Source organism: Acanthochromis polyacanthus, chromosome 12 (genome assembly GCF_021347895.1).
Source record: "Acanthochromis polyacanthus isolate Apoly-LR-REF ecotype Palm Island chromosome 12, KAUST_Apoly_ChrSc, whole genome shotgun sequence".
In the NCBI taxonomy this organism is placed as follows: domain Eukaryota; kingdom Metazoa; phylum Chordata; class Actinopteri; family Pomacentridae; genus Acanthochromis; species Acanthochromis polyacanthus.
In genome coordinates this window covers 4,787,086-4,803,142 of record NC_067124.1, presented here as the reverse complement: position 1 = coordinate 4,803,142, position 16,057 = coordinate 4,787,086, and the positions used below count along the sequence as shown (strand labels likewise).

Here is a 16,057-nt window from a genome sequence, read left to right as displayed (position 1 = left end):
AACAGGGTAAAGACAAGGTGGAAGTGTGGCACTTGCTGTACAACGTGGCTGGTCTGTGATCGGGCCTCTGGTGCAAGCTAACAGCAGTTTCGTTACAGGTCAATACCCCCGACTGCAGACCATTTCTGCTTAATGGGACTGGCTCTTCTCCAAACCACACGTGTGTGAACTACAAGCCAGACAGACAGAAGGGCAGAACTGGGATACAACTTTTATAGGGACAGATACAGGGGTAAAAAAAAATAGGAGCACTAAAAAGGTGGTTTGACAGCTTCTTCCTCACCTAGATCCCATTGGACCAGGCCTGGATCAAAAGCTAAGACTTGTCAAAACTGGGAAGAGTATAACCATGAGCTTATTGATTTATACCTATTCTAATGTCTAGATGAAGAAAGCAGTGTGAAATTACCATTTTTGACTCTCCTTTTGTGTGTAAGCAACTAGAATCTCACCTTTCTTAATGTAACTTCATTCCTCTCTCTTGCTCTGAGCAAAAAACGTAAAAAGTATTTTCCTGGGCAACATAATATTTTTCAAGGCACTGCATTGTTTCATTCATTTCCCGTGTGTTTTTCAGGGCTGGAAATGTGTCCAAGTTTTCCAGCACATGTGGGAACAGTATTCAGGCCTGGCAACGATTGAGGAAGCACTCTAGAAAGCAAAAAGCACAAGACTGAGCTGGATCATGTGTTACTGTAAAAGTGTGACCAAAACCTCAGTGTTCAATCAGCTGGATTTCCAACAGCATCTCAAAAAAACTACATCCAGTGGATGCAGATGGGATGAAAGGGAAAGAATGCTGTAAACATAAGACTCACTCTTTGCAGGCGCTGGAGACGTGGGCCGGTACAGTGTATTTACAGTCCATGATCATAGTGAGGGTCTCACTGTCATTAGCTTCCTGGAAAGGTGGTTGGCCGCATACCAACATGAACAGGATCACACCAAGACTCCAGATATCTGAGACAGAGAAATACAGAGAAATACACAATTTTAATACAAATACAGGTATTCTTTTGTTTAGAATAGCAAACATGATCCAGACATTGGCAAATACTGCTAACAAGTCTATTCAGTCAGAATGGGAATAATCACATGTGCTGGGGCCAAGCACGACCTGTGATGGGGGCTATATTTTCCTTTTCTCCCAAGAAAGATCAACTAAGGTTATATTTACAAAATATGAACACTGTCACGATGACCTGGGTTACAATAATAATAATAATAATCTGTAAATACATATGGAAGGTTTTGCTACTGATGGAAATGTTCTACTTCTTCCCTTAACCCACATTCTCCATGTTTACACATATTTTAAGGTGCTAAAACATCAACTAAACAGCCAACTGGAAAAGTGGAGTTATCAATTAAAGGATGTGAAAGATACTACTGTATCTACTACTGTATCTTTTCAGAGTGTAAACAGGGATTTGTTGAGTATGATTTTTTTTTTCCAACTGGTACATTTGTACAGTATATTGGAAACTATACGCTCATAGATCATGATCTATTCAAATTGAAGCTCCAGGGCAATAAAAGATACTGCAGAGACATCAGGGACAGATGATCTGTCACCACTGACATCACTTCAAATGATGCTTAAGTGGGGAAGGTGTCTCCATGTTTTTTTCCTCGTTATCTTGCTCTTCTCATGTCTTAGGAAAGGATGACTATGATCAGAAAGATCCCACTGAACGGAAACAAGGAGACAATTAAAGGAAGTGGGATGTACTCTAGACAATCTGGTAAACAACAGTGATGGAGAGAAGAGTGAGCGCTACAGTAAATCAATCCGTTCTTTCTTGTCTTCTTCCTTCCCATTGCATTTTAACCCAACCTGTAAAATACAGACTTCTGTATACCGTCTTTGCACAAAGGCAGCAGCGTGTTTTTGTGCATAAAATGTCCACTTCACTGAAACCCAAAACACGGTGTCATGTACGACGCTATCACGTAGAAGTGTGTGTGTGTGCATAATGAATGTCAAGTCAATTAATCTGTACATGTGTGTGCTTATTCGACTGTACATATCTGCACTTGCTAGTTGCACCCACAGAAAGTAAAGTGTCAGCATGAAGAAGCGATATGCAATACAGAGTTTATGTAACATGCATACGTATACACACACACCTTTTGCTCCAGTAGTGGTAATGGAAGCAACAGCAGGAGGGTGAGAAACAGCCTCCAGCAGTTGGAACAGTAACACATTCTGATCATATAGTATGCAGTGTTCTCTCTCTCCTACACACTTCAAAACACAGGCAAATATTTAAGCAAGTTCACTGAACACTATTCAAGTGCAAACAGTGCAACTATGAGTCAAACCATACTCATATAATCACACAAACATTTGTGAATTAATGTGTAACATTTCCATCTCTGATCCCCTGTTCAGCAGAGACAGCCAACTCACTCAGGCTTGAAGGAAACTTCACTGCCGCTACTTTGAAATATTGGCAGCTCTGAAATAATTACCATGATGAGGATTTCTAAGTAACTATATAATTAAGCTCAAATGATCAGATGCCCTCGACACTTAAAGGTGGAATTAGTGATTCTAATCCAACACACTTTTTTGGTCAAATTCAGTGAATATCTCATCATAGTCTACTGTATGTTCTCTTTGATTTTGTTTGTGCTGTAAACAGGAACCAAACAAACAACGGGGTTTGGACTGATCCACACAACACTATTCTTGCCAAACAGCAACATCGGGTGTTCATGCTCCTGTAAAGGGCACGATATCGAGAAGAGATGGAGGAAAGAGAGCAGTGGGAGTGAGAGAGATGGTAAATCTGGTGCATCCTAACATGTTGAACTCCATAGCACAGAATTAGTAAAATTAGTTCTGCTATGTTTAATAGAACTAATAGGTGTGAGTTAAGGTAGCAGGAGAGCTGGAACTGTCTGGAGCTCGTGTCCTGGCTCTGGGAAACTGTGTCATCCTCTGCAGCCTAGCTTCACATGCTAACCCATAACTTAGCTATCAATAGTAACATTTTTTGCTCTTTCGTTTGCTACTCTATCTCATGGCATTTGTCTGCCCAGGTTTGGGAAAGGTTTCATGGCCACAAAGATCTAAAAAACACAAGTCTCCCTTACTGCCAAAACTGTTGTTGTGGCTATAGTGAACAGAATTTTGAAAACAATAACATGCAGATCACGGAGGAGGAGGAGGAGAAAGTCATGTGACATGCACAGCAGAAACAGGAGGTGGACCAAAAGTGTCAAGTGAGTTAGACTACAAGAATGCTATCCCATTGGGATAATTGGAGTTGATGTACAATTTGAAATGTTATGTGGGTAAACACTATCCTCCTTGTTAGCTGGGCTACAAATCCATGATCCTATCTCAGACACTATAATTTTGTGAAAACAATTTGTGCATCCAACCCTCTCTTATATTTGTTGTGCTTTGAAAGGTGTATTCGCCTGCCTGAGTGTTGCTCATTTTAGTGACATTTAACCGTGTCATTTTTGTTTTGCGGTGAGAAAGAGATCCTAAAACTCCTGTAGTACGAGACTGGCCTAACAGTGCAACATTCTAAACTGGAGGCTCCATCTTCAGAGCTGATTTAGCTAGGTTAGTATCAGCACTGCAGAATTGATCCTTAGGCTAAGCAGTGCTGTGTATAATTCAACTAATTGAGTGACCATTCAGAAAGGGAACAAAATAAGCCGGAGTAAGTGCTTTTAGGGGCACATATTTGAAGAAACAGCTCACGTAATTGAATGTTAAGGCTTTGTTCAGTACAAAACAATTTTAATACCATCCATTAAATCTCATCTTAGGGCACACCCATGTTCTACTAACATGGCTGGCTGACACTACTGCTGAAGCCTATGTTTGCAGAGCCATCCTCAGCTCTGTTCCTCTCCTCTTGTTTGTCAGCCACTGGGGTCTAAGTCTCTGCTACATTAAGCATGGTGCAGTATGGGAGAGAGTGTCCCTCAGGCGTGTTTTATACCAATTTCATTTACCCATGTTCACTCAGCAGTAGTGACAGACAGGAAATATAAACAGTGGACACAGCATGCATAGAGCAGCAGCTGCAACAGACAGTGGTCCACAGTACCAGCCTGCCCTCTGACAGCAGAGTCCCCACAAGCAAAACACAGGCTATGTGGCAGTTTAGAGGATCATTCCTGCTATTCTGTCTGACTTCCAGATGGCATTTGCTACAAGAGTAGGCAAAAGTGAAAGGCATTAATAACACTGAGCCACTGCTAAACCTTAACAAATGGGGTGTTATAGGGAAGCAGAAGCTGCTAGTGATTTTTTTTCTGAAATGAAAATGCATCAGTGCACTCACCATGTCTCTCAACCCATTTACAAAGTACCTGCAATGGTACGACTTGGTGCAAATTTGGAATGGCTATTAAAGAACAGAACAAGCATTTTATTTCAGCCATGTTAATGGACTAAAAAGCTGCCTCAGCAGAAGATCACAAAACAACAATGTGTACTTCTGTATTACAAGCACCAATGAAATCTTCAGCTAAAGTGGTGAGGCAGATGTACTGCAGTGTAAAATACATCACTGGACTTGACGTTGTCACATCTGGAGTATTTCGGTAACCTAAAACAGCTCTCCCTCAGCTTGTACCATCTCCTCACCTGCTAAAATATTAACAGAACATGGATGCTGTGAAACGTAAGCTTGATATGACATCAGAGGATGAGCTTGCCGTTCAATGTGCCAATTAGGTCTAGTGACTGTGTTGACACACCCATAATCAGGCTATGCCTCTGTTATCTCACTGAGGAAGGCTGCAGCTAGGTGTGTCTCAGCTAGGACACATTACAGCTTGTAGACATTTCACCTGAGTCCTACAGACAGCAGATGTTCAGCTAAACATAGTCTGTGGTCAGTGTCTTAAAGGGCAACCTCACCTATTTTCTACAACTGTTCCATTTTTATAAAATGGGAGGTACATCCTCAGAGTAAAACTGTAAACACAGAATGTCATATTACATTAACTTCTAGATTTTCTATTTCTACATAAGGCTATAAGTGTCTGTTATTCTAACACAAGCCACTACAACAGAATGGATGTCATGAAACAACCGAGTATGTCTGATCAAGAGTGGGGTCATAGAAAAGAAATCACAAGCCAGCAGCGAGTGCGTCCACCATTTACACTGTATAGTGCTACTCATCTGCAATGGATAAAACTAACGAAGTCCTCTACCTTGGCTTGTGGAATGCAGTCCCACTCTTTCTGGAGGAATTTGTGAAATTGTGGGAGATATTGGGGGACAGCATCCTGTTGTCACACATACCTATCCAAAGCTGTCTGAAATGATTTCTTACAAGATGCCAATTCTCATTTTCTTGTTTCCATATGTGACATTCTGTCATTTGAGAAAAGCTGCATTTAATGCCTGTGTGATGGGGACGTTATCTCATCAGGGTCCTTTAAAGCAACACCTGACCAGGGTGTGGATTAACTCAATGGTCGAGTATTTGTCACCTGTTGAACAGCTCAAAAACATTTTGTGTACAATTGTCTCAATATAACTTTTTAACTAACCATAACTATGCCATTTTCAACTTTTTCTGTAAATCAGAGAAGACCATTTGCTATATTTATTCTTGAATTCTATAATATATCTTACAACCCTACTTCATGTTGCCTTTATGACCTCCTGTTCCATCATCTGAACATGTTTTGTAGAATCCAGGCTCTATTTTAAAGACTTTCACACAGTGAGGTATATAAATTTTGAATACAGACTGTTGTGATCGTGCAAATTCACGCAAAATCAATCAATCTCCGCGAATTTTGCACGGCCTTGCAATTTGTCCAATCACTGCAACTTCCTCACAATTTTGGCCTGCCTCCCGTGAGTTCCACCAATCATAGCAGCTCCCAGCACAAACGTAATGCACGTACGTCACCAAATTCACTTCCTTGTTTCTGGTTTAAAGATGCAGACATGTGCGATACTAATATCTCTCATTTACCAACAAAACTTACTGCTGAAGACTGTGATAAACAATTAATTCACTGATGTTCTTCATCAAAGCGGAGCTAAACAGTTTTACACCCGTGAAATATCATCGATTGAAACACACTTTTTTTTTTTTAAACATGAAACATATTAGAACGGCTGAAATGAGCGGACAACAGACCAGACAAATCACCATGATGGAAACTGTTGCATCCAGATCCGTTAGAGCACTGAAAGAATGAGGCAAATTAGATTAATTATTCCACCAAAGAACACGGTGGAGTTATGTAACGATCAGCGTGTGTGAATCCTTCCTCTGTTACCAACATTACTCAATAACAGACTCAGGGATTTGAATGAAATTTTCAGGGTCGCTCAGAAATGACACAAGGACCAAGTGATTAGACTTCGGCAGTGATACGGCTCAAAGTTTGGATCCACGGATTTGTTAAGGAGTCATAGCGGCACGGCGTCTGATAGCAGCACGTGAACGCTACCTCAGCGTATTTAGGTCACGCGATTTGGTATGTACACATGCAGAACACACACCTGCGTTCAGCGTGAGGTCAGGTAATGAACAGTCTTGGTGGAGGACTGCGCTCTCTTCTTGTTAATTGACGTGACAAGCCGTGAGCGTGTGTGCGAACACATGTGTGCCATGAAATGAAATTAACTTTTTAAGCCACTGACATATGTCCAATTATGATTCATTCAATAGTAAATTTGCATTTTGTGCCGCAAAGCTACCAACCACGTCATGTTAAACCAGTATCTGGCTGCTGCTAATGTCCCACCGTGGTGTGCCAGCTTTTGTGGAAATGGGTTGGAACGTTAAATAATTAATTTCAGAATAAATATTGTCAATTACAGTGTTGAAACATGCAAGCTGGAAAAAATGCAGCTTTTTAGCAGTTGTCACTGTCTCCCACAATTTCACCACAACAAATAAGCTTAAAACATCGTAACTTTTATCGCAATTTTTTAGAAAAGCTGCCGCGAATTCAGGCATTTTCGGCCGCAACAATCACGAGAAACGCCTGCGAAATCCTGGAGGGACTGAACAGCAAAGGCATCACAGATGTTCTGAGTATGGGATGCGTAAGGTGCTGGAAGTAGTGTTGTGAAAGAGAAATAGTTGTATTGCTAGATCAAGGAAAAAGCTGAAGAGAAGGTAGCATTGTCAGGCAAGGTACCAACACCATCACACTGCAACAAATCTCAACAGTAACCAAAAGGAGAAATATGCTCCCAACCAATAGCTGTGTAAACAGAGAACTTAATCAAGCTATACTCTGACCAAATCCCTACCCAAGTGTCTTCCATATGTGCTTATTACTTCCAACATGTGACAACAAGTGAAATAACAACAGCAAAACAGCAGAATAAATTAAGCTGTTTGTCTTTCACAAACAGCTACACCCTATAAACATGTAGGGCTTTCATTACTAAATCAAAATCCCATTTTCCAAACTACTCCTACCTCATACTATGCTGACATGGCAAATTTGGCCTGACTCCTGAGCAGTTGAATAGCACCGTTGAGCCAAAGTGCTACGAGACCGATTTGAGGAACAAGTTGGTATGCTAAGGACTAGAAGTAGGAGAATTATTTCAAAGAGTGTTTTACCAAAAAACAAGTCTGAAAATGAAACTTTTTTTTCAGATCTAGCTGATATAGATATGAACCCTAGAAATACAAGTTGCTGTTGCCAAGCTGCTAAAAATATATTTAGATTTCTCTACCTCTTGATATTTCTGGTGCTCCAACTTAAGCTCGGACACTCACCAAGAAGGACTAAAGATGTCATGAAGTGAAGCAGATTTACCCTAGCAGGAGGAGTACAGTTCTATTTTCCCCTGTCTCAACAGCCTATTTTATGTCTTTTTTTATATTACTGGGCACAGGATGCTTGGAAGACTGGCTGCAGCAAACTCCAGCAGGGGCAACAAAAAAGAAATCAATACCTAAAAAGGATCTGGGTCATAGCAGAGGAATTTAGTGTGGCCTTGTGTGCTTTGGACTTCATTACAATTCATCTCCCTGGGTGGTCTCTCTCCCTCCTGTCAGTGTCCAGGCCTTCATCTGTCACAATCACTGAGAACCACTACAGCAGCAGATAAAAGTCCGTATGACACAAAAGCAGGATGATTTCGCTCAAACAGCCCTGTTCAAAAAAGAAAAAAAAAAGTCTTCATTCATTTCAATGAGACCAGGAAATTATTGCCTCAGGGGTTCGTGTTGGAGAGAACACTGTTTAGCCAGGCTACATCGTCAAATACATGCAATCACATACCAGGTCGAATACCCTGAAGCCTGTACTGTACCTTGAAGCAGTATATCAAACTTCAAATCAAACTTTATCTATATAGCACTTTTTATACAAGAAATTGCCGTACAAAGTGCTTCACAAATTAAAAACGATTAAAAACAATGCTTCCCCTTCTACCCGTTCACACCCCCTCCCCCTGCCCCCAGGCTGGGTACAGACGAACCAGGTGAGGAAACACCGCCTGAGAAGCTGTCTGCATCGAGAGCAGCAGGTCAGCTACGGCGGCCAGGCACGACACTGCGCCCAGCGGACGTGTGGGAGAGACACCCAGACTCCACTCATGCACACACGGCGCCCAGGCCGCCACAGCCGAACACCGCTCTCCATGCAGAGGGCTCCCTCTCCGAGGAAACACTGGGACAAGGGGAAAGACTTGAGCTAAATAAAACAAGATAAAATCAGAATAAAATGTAAGGTAGAACACAGGAATAATAATAATAATAATAGTTATAATAAAGTAATACAACTTCATGAAATGAATATACTAAGTTATGGCTTCCTGCATCAGAGTCAAGAGGAGCAAATTATTACTGACTTACTTCACCTTCTGCAGTTATCAGGTCTAGAATATATTAATATTATACAGTGGTATAGCAAAGGTAGCATGCAATCTTTTCTAGTAGCACAGCAACATAAGAGCTTGCACGCTGATATTTAATAAATGCTAGTCTCATTTCTGGAATAAGAAATCCAAATTGGTTGTAACAAGGGTTTAACACTGATGCAAACAACACTAGTGATGACATCAAGTCAGGGAACTGAACTTGTGTATATAATTACAAGGGTAACTGCACCTCAATGCAATGGCAATTAGTGCAGTAATTACCCTCATTTGTTTATCCTGCGAGTCTCAGACTTTGGATTCAAATTCTACAAACTGACTGCTGTCACCTTTTCTCTCAGCAGGTGGGAACTGATCAGACTTAAGGAGATTGGAGAAGTGTCAGAGACTGAGAACTTCCCAAGACTGAAGCGACATCCTCAATATTCACTCTTCAGTTCCAAAGCTTGGAGCCAGAGTTCCATCTGGTTATGCAGGACTGTATCAGCCAGTAAGCTGCTAGTTTCATTTGTTGCTGCTTGCTCTCCAGTGCTTTGGTAGCAACAGTGTTATGACTGAAGTGCCTCATCAGCTTCCAGCCGCAGCAGTGAACTGGTGCACATAGCTGGAAAATCCATCATTAATGGCCAAATAAAACAAGTGCCCAAAGTGTGGAGCTAAATGCAAGTTTGCACAAGTAGGACAATTTGCTGCTACGATATTTTTTGCGTTCTCTAGCCCCCAAGTCTGCATAGTCTCATTCAACTTTTCACTTCTCTGCTGTTGTGTTTGACTGACATGGCCTGGGTTAAGAGGATCACTGATTTCAAATGCCCGTCTTCATCGATGTAGTGGACTGTGCCTGTGTTGCAACTCTCTGCAGCTAATACAGTCTAACAGTAAGCTATTATAGCCACTTTGTCTTTCTTTGTGTTGTATCATCGTTTAATGTGGCAAGTAAGTGTACCTCTTGAAGGGATGTAATAGCCTGATTCAGTGTAGTTCAGTCACTCACAAAATCCCTCACAGCCCGCGACACCCATAGACATCACATCCTTTTCTACCAGAAAAATAAATTGCCAAAATTATAAATTCTGTACACTAATCACTTGGAGGCTCTATTGGCTAACAACAATGCACTCCAACCATTTGACTGGATTTGTCAGGTGGTACAACTCTGACATTATACTGGACTTGTATTTGAAACCAGCCTTACGATATCTACAATGAGCAGTGTCTACTTTTATGTATATTTTTCCACACTGGACTGCTTTTTGCTCTCTTCATCATCTTACATCACCATTCCTCAGTGACTGCTTATTCCTTTGTTTCACCAGCAGTCTTTCTGAAGTGCAAACATGTGGTATACAAATAAATACATGTGAGCTCCAAAGAAATGGTCCCCAACACATAGGACTTTGTCAGTTAATACATTTGTAACAAGTTACATTCTTAACATCCAAAACCAATTAATGATTCATAATAAACTAGGCACAACTGAACAAATTCGAATAAAGTTTGGTATCACCTGCTGTACAGTCAGTTTACAGGGCTTTCCCTTCCACAGAAATGCTTGCCCTCAATTTTTCAGTGATCTTAAATAGAAAGGTAAGTAGCGGTGCAACGGATCATCGTTGATCCGTGATCCGTACAGATCGTTCTCCAGAGTTCGGAACGCACGTGGTCCGCAGATCGGTTGATGAAAAAAAAAAGTTGTATGTGGTCACGTGGAAAGTGCATATTTAATCCACACTAGTTGAGTGCACGGTAGTCATGGCTAGCAGAGGAACTTGAAAAACCTTCTGCTTCATTTAAGTCACCCATATGGGAGCATTTTGGTTTTCTGTAAAATACAGTGATGATGGAAGAAAGGTGGTGGACAAAACCATAACTCTGTGTAGGCACTGTGGTACGAGAAAGCCGTATGAGAGTGGAAATACATCGAGCATGTCCACCCATATGAAGCGACATCACCTGGATGTGTGACAGGAGCCAAGACGAAGGCTGCATTTTTTTTTTTGCTGATCCGAAAATTGATCTGATCCGTGACTCAAACCGTGCTACGATCCAAACTGTGAGTTTTTTGATCCGTTGCACCCCTAAAGGTAAGCTAGCAACTAACAACGACTTTTGATCAAGTACAGCGGGTGTCGCTAGCTTCCTTTCACAAATATGTTAAGGATGCAATTAGCCCCCAACATCCACCAAACCCCTGGCTCCCAGACAGGACCTAAATCCTCTGAAAAGGGGAAAATTCTGGTTTATAGTAAGGTAATATCATCATTCTTTCATTTATTTTGTTTAAAATTGAAAGCATAGATGGTATAATTAAGGAAGTGATGTAATGTACTGATTTTCTAGGTCTTCATTGTGCATGAACCCATCCCTAGCTCAAAACTGTGTATTCCCACGCAAAGAGCAACACAAGTAGTATTGGCAAAAATAGTAAGTATAAACAGGAAAAAGCAGTAGAAAATGCCACACAGCTCCCAGCACTGTGTGTTGGTTAAAACAGATGCACAGCTAAATGCCAGATTGGAAAAAAACAGTGTTGTGAAGATGAATTTGGATTTGTAGAGTAGAAACCCACTAAATAAACTGGTAACCAAGCTCATTTTACAGCAGCAAGAATATAGTTTTATAACCTGCACAGTGTAATCTCAAATCATCAGTGATTTTAAAAAAAACTCATTTTTTTTGAATGGGGAAAAAACCCTAAAACCCAAATTCACTTCTGAAAACATTTTAAAACAAGAATTATGACAAAATGTGGCACATTTCTCATTAAGTAAAAGACACACAATGATATCAAAGGCAGACAAATGGACGATTTGATTAATTATTTGACTGCAAAGTCTTATTCAACAACTGGCACTGCACACTGTCACCTCTGGCTCCTGATTAATGAAACAGTTTTATCTTCTGGCCAAAATGTTCAGAAGTTGATTTAGTTGCTTTATCTGTTGCAATTAATCTGATGTTACTGGCTCTTAGAAAAATGATCTAAATCTAGCTACAATCCACTGAGAATTAGGAAGCAAAACTGCTGAGACGAACTACAAAAAGGCATGGAGAAAGCATGCCAGCATTCATTAAAAAGTAAGTCAGTGCAACATCATTAAGTGCTCTAACATTAACACTACTTTTGGTTAGCTGTCTTTTATGTTGCTATCCAACCAGTGTGACTGTGGCAATGTTCTCCACTGAATCTGTCTCCTCTCAATCCAGACACAGAACGTTTAGTGAAAAACATTGAATTCAAATTATTCACTGATGTGCTGTAGAGACAACAGGTAGCTGTGTTAAAGCAAAAAGAGAGATATCAGTTCTGTCCCAATAGCCAGAGTTTGGAAATGGTGGAAAGTGTGTCAGCTGTTTTACTCCAGAGCAGCACTTTTCAACCTTGCCATAGCACATTTTCCTATCCTGTAAGTATAAGGTATAAAAATGGGCCAAATGACACTAAAACTAAGAAAGTAATAATCAAATGAGACCAATTAAGGAAAGCACAGACATCTGATTAAGCGCAGCTGATTAAACAGGGAAGGAAGTTTAATCTATCTAGAAATGCAAAAGTCATCCATGGAGTTTTTCCATTACTGAGCTTCACATCAGACAAATATTTTCTGGTAATTTTCCAGGATTTATAGCTGTAAGATTGCAAATTATGCAAAAAGGCACAAACACGGCAACCACAGTCACTTTAAGAGATAGGCTGTCACCAACATATATGGAGCTGTCAACCTGAAGAGCACCTATACACTCTTCAGTCCTTCACACACACATGCTCTCATCGCGTCCACATAAATGCTGCTGTCACTGACAGGCAGAAAGTGTGGAGAGAGCACTCTGGGTGACAGCTGATGATCTGCTGAAGATCTCTCTCTGTCACATACAGACTTGTTGCAGATCCACTTCTACAACATATGTAAGAGACTGCTGCATCACACATGCTCTGCTACATATTGCTCCTTATTTGAATCTGTAAACGTGTGTTTTACTGACATGCTGAAAGTTGTTTGTACTAGATCCAGTAATTCTCTTTGGAGGTGTCTACTTGGCATGCAGCTTACATAATTTTGAAGGTTAATCATCTTTTTGTTTTGCTCTTTTAATATCTTCAAAGTCCCCTCCAGCCATTCTTTAACACATTTTAAATTACTCTGCTTTGAATAATATCTGCATCTCATATGGCTTGCTCATTTTATGAGTTTAACTGCTCAAAAATACACTTAATGTTTTTCTACTTTAGTGGTGTTCAAAGTGTTTTTCATTTTTTCTCATTTACACACACACATACACACACACAAAAATGGAAGCAGGGCTGCTGTGCAACCTGCTCAGATTTAAACAGATAAGAACCCTGACAACTGAATTTCCCTTCGGGGATGAATAAAGTGATTCTGATGCCATCAAGGGAAACTATAGATTCATGTTTTGTCCAAAGGGAATGAAGATCGAACCCTCAACCTTGTGATATGTGGATAACAGTCTCCAACCAACCACCTGAGCTACAGCCACCCACTAGATCTCTACTACTTCATCATGAAGTCAATTCTCATTTAATGCATGCTGGAAGCTAGCTTGTATATCACCTATCTAAGTTGGTTATTGGACGGAGATTGACTTCCATAATATTTGTCATGGCACATACTGTGCATGTACACTACCAGTCAAAAATATGGACAGACTTTCTCATTCAAATGAGTGAGAAAGTGTGTCCAAACTTTTGACTCTTAGTGTACATGCATTTCTTAAAAGAAAAGTTCAAGGTCAAATAAACTTTCTCCCACATATATATGATTGTAGAAATGCATTTTAGCTATTTTCATTCCTTGATACATCTGACATATTAAAGAATTCATACAACTGTATTTACATATGTCTGTCTTTTGGGTAGCATCTCAAAATGTATGAGATGTCTCTCTAACAGTTAAAAGTCTTCACTTATGTGAACTTTCACAGGAAACAGTGAGTACATTGTTGCCATAGACATCGGTGAGTTACACTGTGAGCTGCAACATGAGCTACGTTTTTAAGCCTATAATTGTTTACAAAGGTAGGAAAATTACGGTGTGAGTCAAGTTCACCAATTTTAGTTAATCTTTTGTGGATGCGACGTGTTCTTGACATCACACTGACACATATCTCTGTTTGTGTCTGATTAAGGGAGAGCCAGAAAATGACTAAGACATCTGGACTAACTTTACTGCATTGGTCATCTGATGTTGTTCACTCCAGTCTACTTTTGTCATGTGTATCCTGATGCTCCACACCACCAGCCACACTTTACGTCACCCCTTCAGCCGACTCTCAATCACAGGAATCCCTCCAATTCATGTGCTGTTCACTACATAACCTCAAGTTACATTTGAGTACCTCTTCATATATTGGTCATTTGCTCAGTCTTTTGCTACATATCCAAGCCACTGTTGATCTTATACTATTTTTTCTATTTCTTAAATGTATTTTTGCAGAATCAAAAATGTGTCATTACTTGTTTATTAAAGTCTGTACATGTTTCCATCTCTAGGGAGGGAGTAAATCTCCCACAATCACTGATTAAGACCTATTAACACAACAAACAATAAGCTTACTTGTAATAGATGTAGTATTGTTACACCAACTTACTCATGCAGCAGCCTGGGATTTTTCATAGATTCTAAGATTCTACGCAAACCAAGAAACGGGAGATTTATTTCTCTTGTCCGTATTTTTTAAAAGTTACTCTTTAAAATTAGCATTGGAAATAAGATTGACTTTCTGTCACATCTACAACTGTGCTTATGTGGCTCATATGAAATTTGTTTCATATTAAGTGATGTTAGTCTGGAATATGGAATATTTATGTAACCTACTACCTGACAAGTCTACAAAAAAGAGACAGAAAGACAGAACATGAGTGGGTGAGTGAAAGAAACTAAACCTAGGCAACTTGTTTTGGAACAATTTCATCTGGCTCCTTCTGAAAACAGAAAAGACACCAGAAAACACACACTCTCACAAACACACAAAACAGTTCATGGCAATCAGATCTGGCTTTGCACTCATCATATAGAGCTTTGACTGTTGATTTAAACTAATTAGTTAGTAGTAATTAGACAGCAATTGCAACACAATGTCAACCAGGTGCTTGTTTCTGATGCAACATTGTCCTTCCTGGAGCTGATTTATCAGAATTTCTCACTGATTTCAGAGAAAGCAGCAAATTAGGTTGGGTATATGTAGTGCAGACACAACCACACACAAAACAAGACTTGGAGCTCCTGTCTTGTATCACATAAGCTGATCCTCTGTAATTTGGAGAGGTTCAGTTGTGCAGCAGTCTGGAATGAATGGGTCAGGTGGAGCCAGAACACATGTTCATTTTCTTGCATTACTGTGTGTGAAAGTGACATTTTCCTTCTCTTGTCTGACTGACAGAATGTCTGAAGCACATCCTGCTCTGCAGCTACAGTCTTCGCTAGTGACTGGAGAGCCATCACTGCACTTTGCTTTCCTCTGCTAGCTTGTTTTAAAATTCATCACACACATCTCTCTTTTCAACATGGGCTTGGGGACTAATCAGTTCTGTGCTTGAGATCCACAACTAACGGTGCTGCAAAGTTTCTAAAGACGCCCATTCTCAAAATATATTGGAAGCAAGTATGAAGGAAGCAACAACAGTAAGTTTCTAACTACAATATCATGGGAGGGCAACATTATGTGTGTGTGTGTGTGTGTGTGCGTGCGTGCGTGCGTGCGTGCGTGCGTGCGTGCGTGCGTGCGTGCGTGCGTGCGTGCGTGCGTGCGTGCGTGCGTGCGTGCGTGCGCTCAGAAAAAAAAACTAAAAATAAATTCAAGGCAAGGGCCCTGGAAAAGATCAAAAGCTGTCATGGTGCTAGTTTTATGATGCATCCTCCTCACACACACATCCTCCTGGCATGTCTCAATGGGCTAATGATTCTGCTGTATCCTGCAGCAAATCATAAAAATGTACACAATTACTGCATAAAAATTGGCTGGGATTGGCACAGTGTGACAGTGGCTTTGAAAGCTGGAGGCAATGCATGATAGAGTGGCGTTACACCTGAATTCCACACAAAAAGCACTGTATTATCTGTATATCCTATTCCGTGCCATTCATCATGTTCTATCTACTTTTTATTCTCATTAACACTCGGGTACTGTGGCATCTATAGAACCGGACAATAAATATACCAATTCATTTCTTTGACAAGAATATCATGG

The 16,057-nt window shown here is 40.4% G+C and overlaps 1 protein-coding gene across 2 annotated transcripts in view; it reads right to left on the bottom strand.

Moving 5' to 3' along the window:
• The window catches only part of snrka (SNF related kinase a), a 79,141-nt gene that overhangs the window by 32,382 nt on the left and 30,702 nt on the right, over positions 1-16,057 (bottom strand). For both annotated transcript variants that reach the window (XM_022218848.2, XM_022218849.2), the window contains exon 3: positions 819-960. In XM_022218848.2, coding sequence (XP_022074540.2) covers positions 819-960 — 142 coding nt within the window. The remainder of the gene's footprint in view (positions 1-818; positions 961-16,057) is intronic.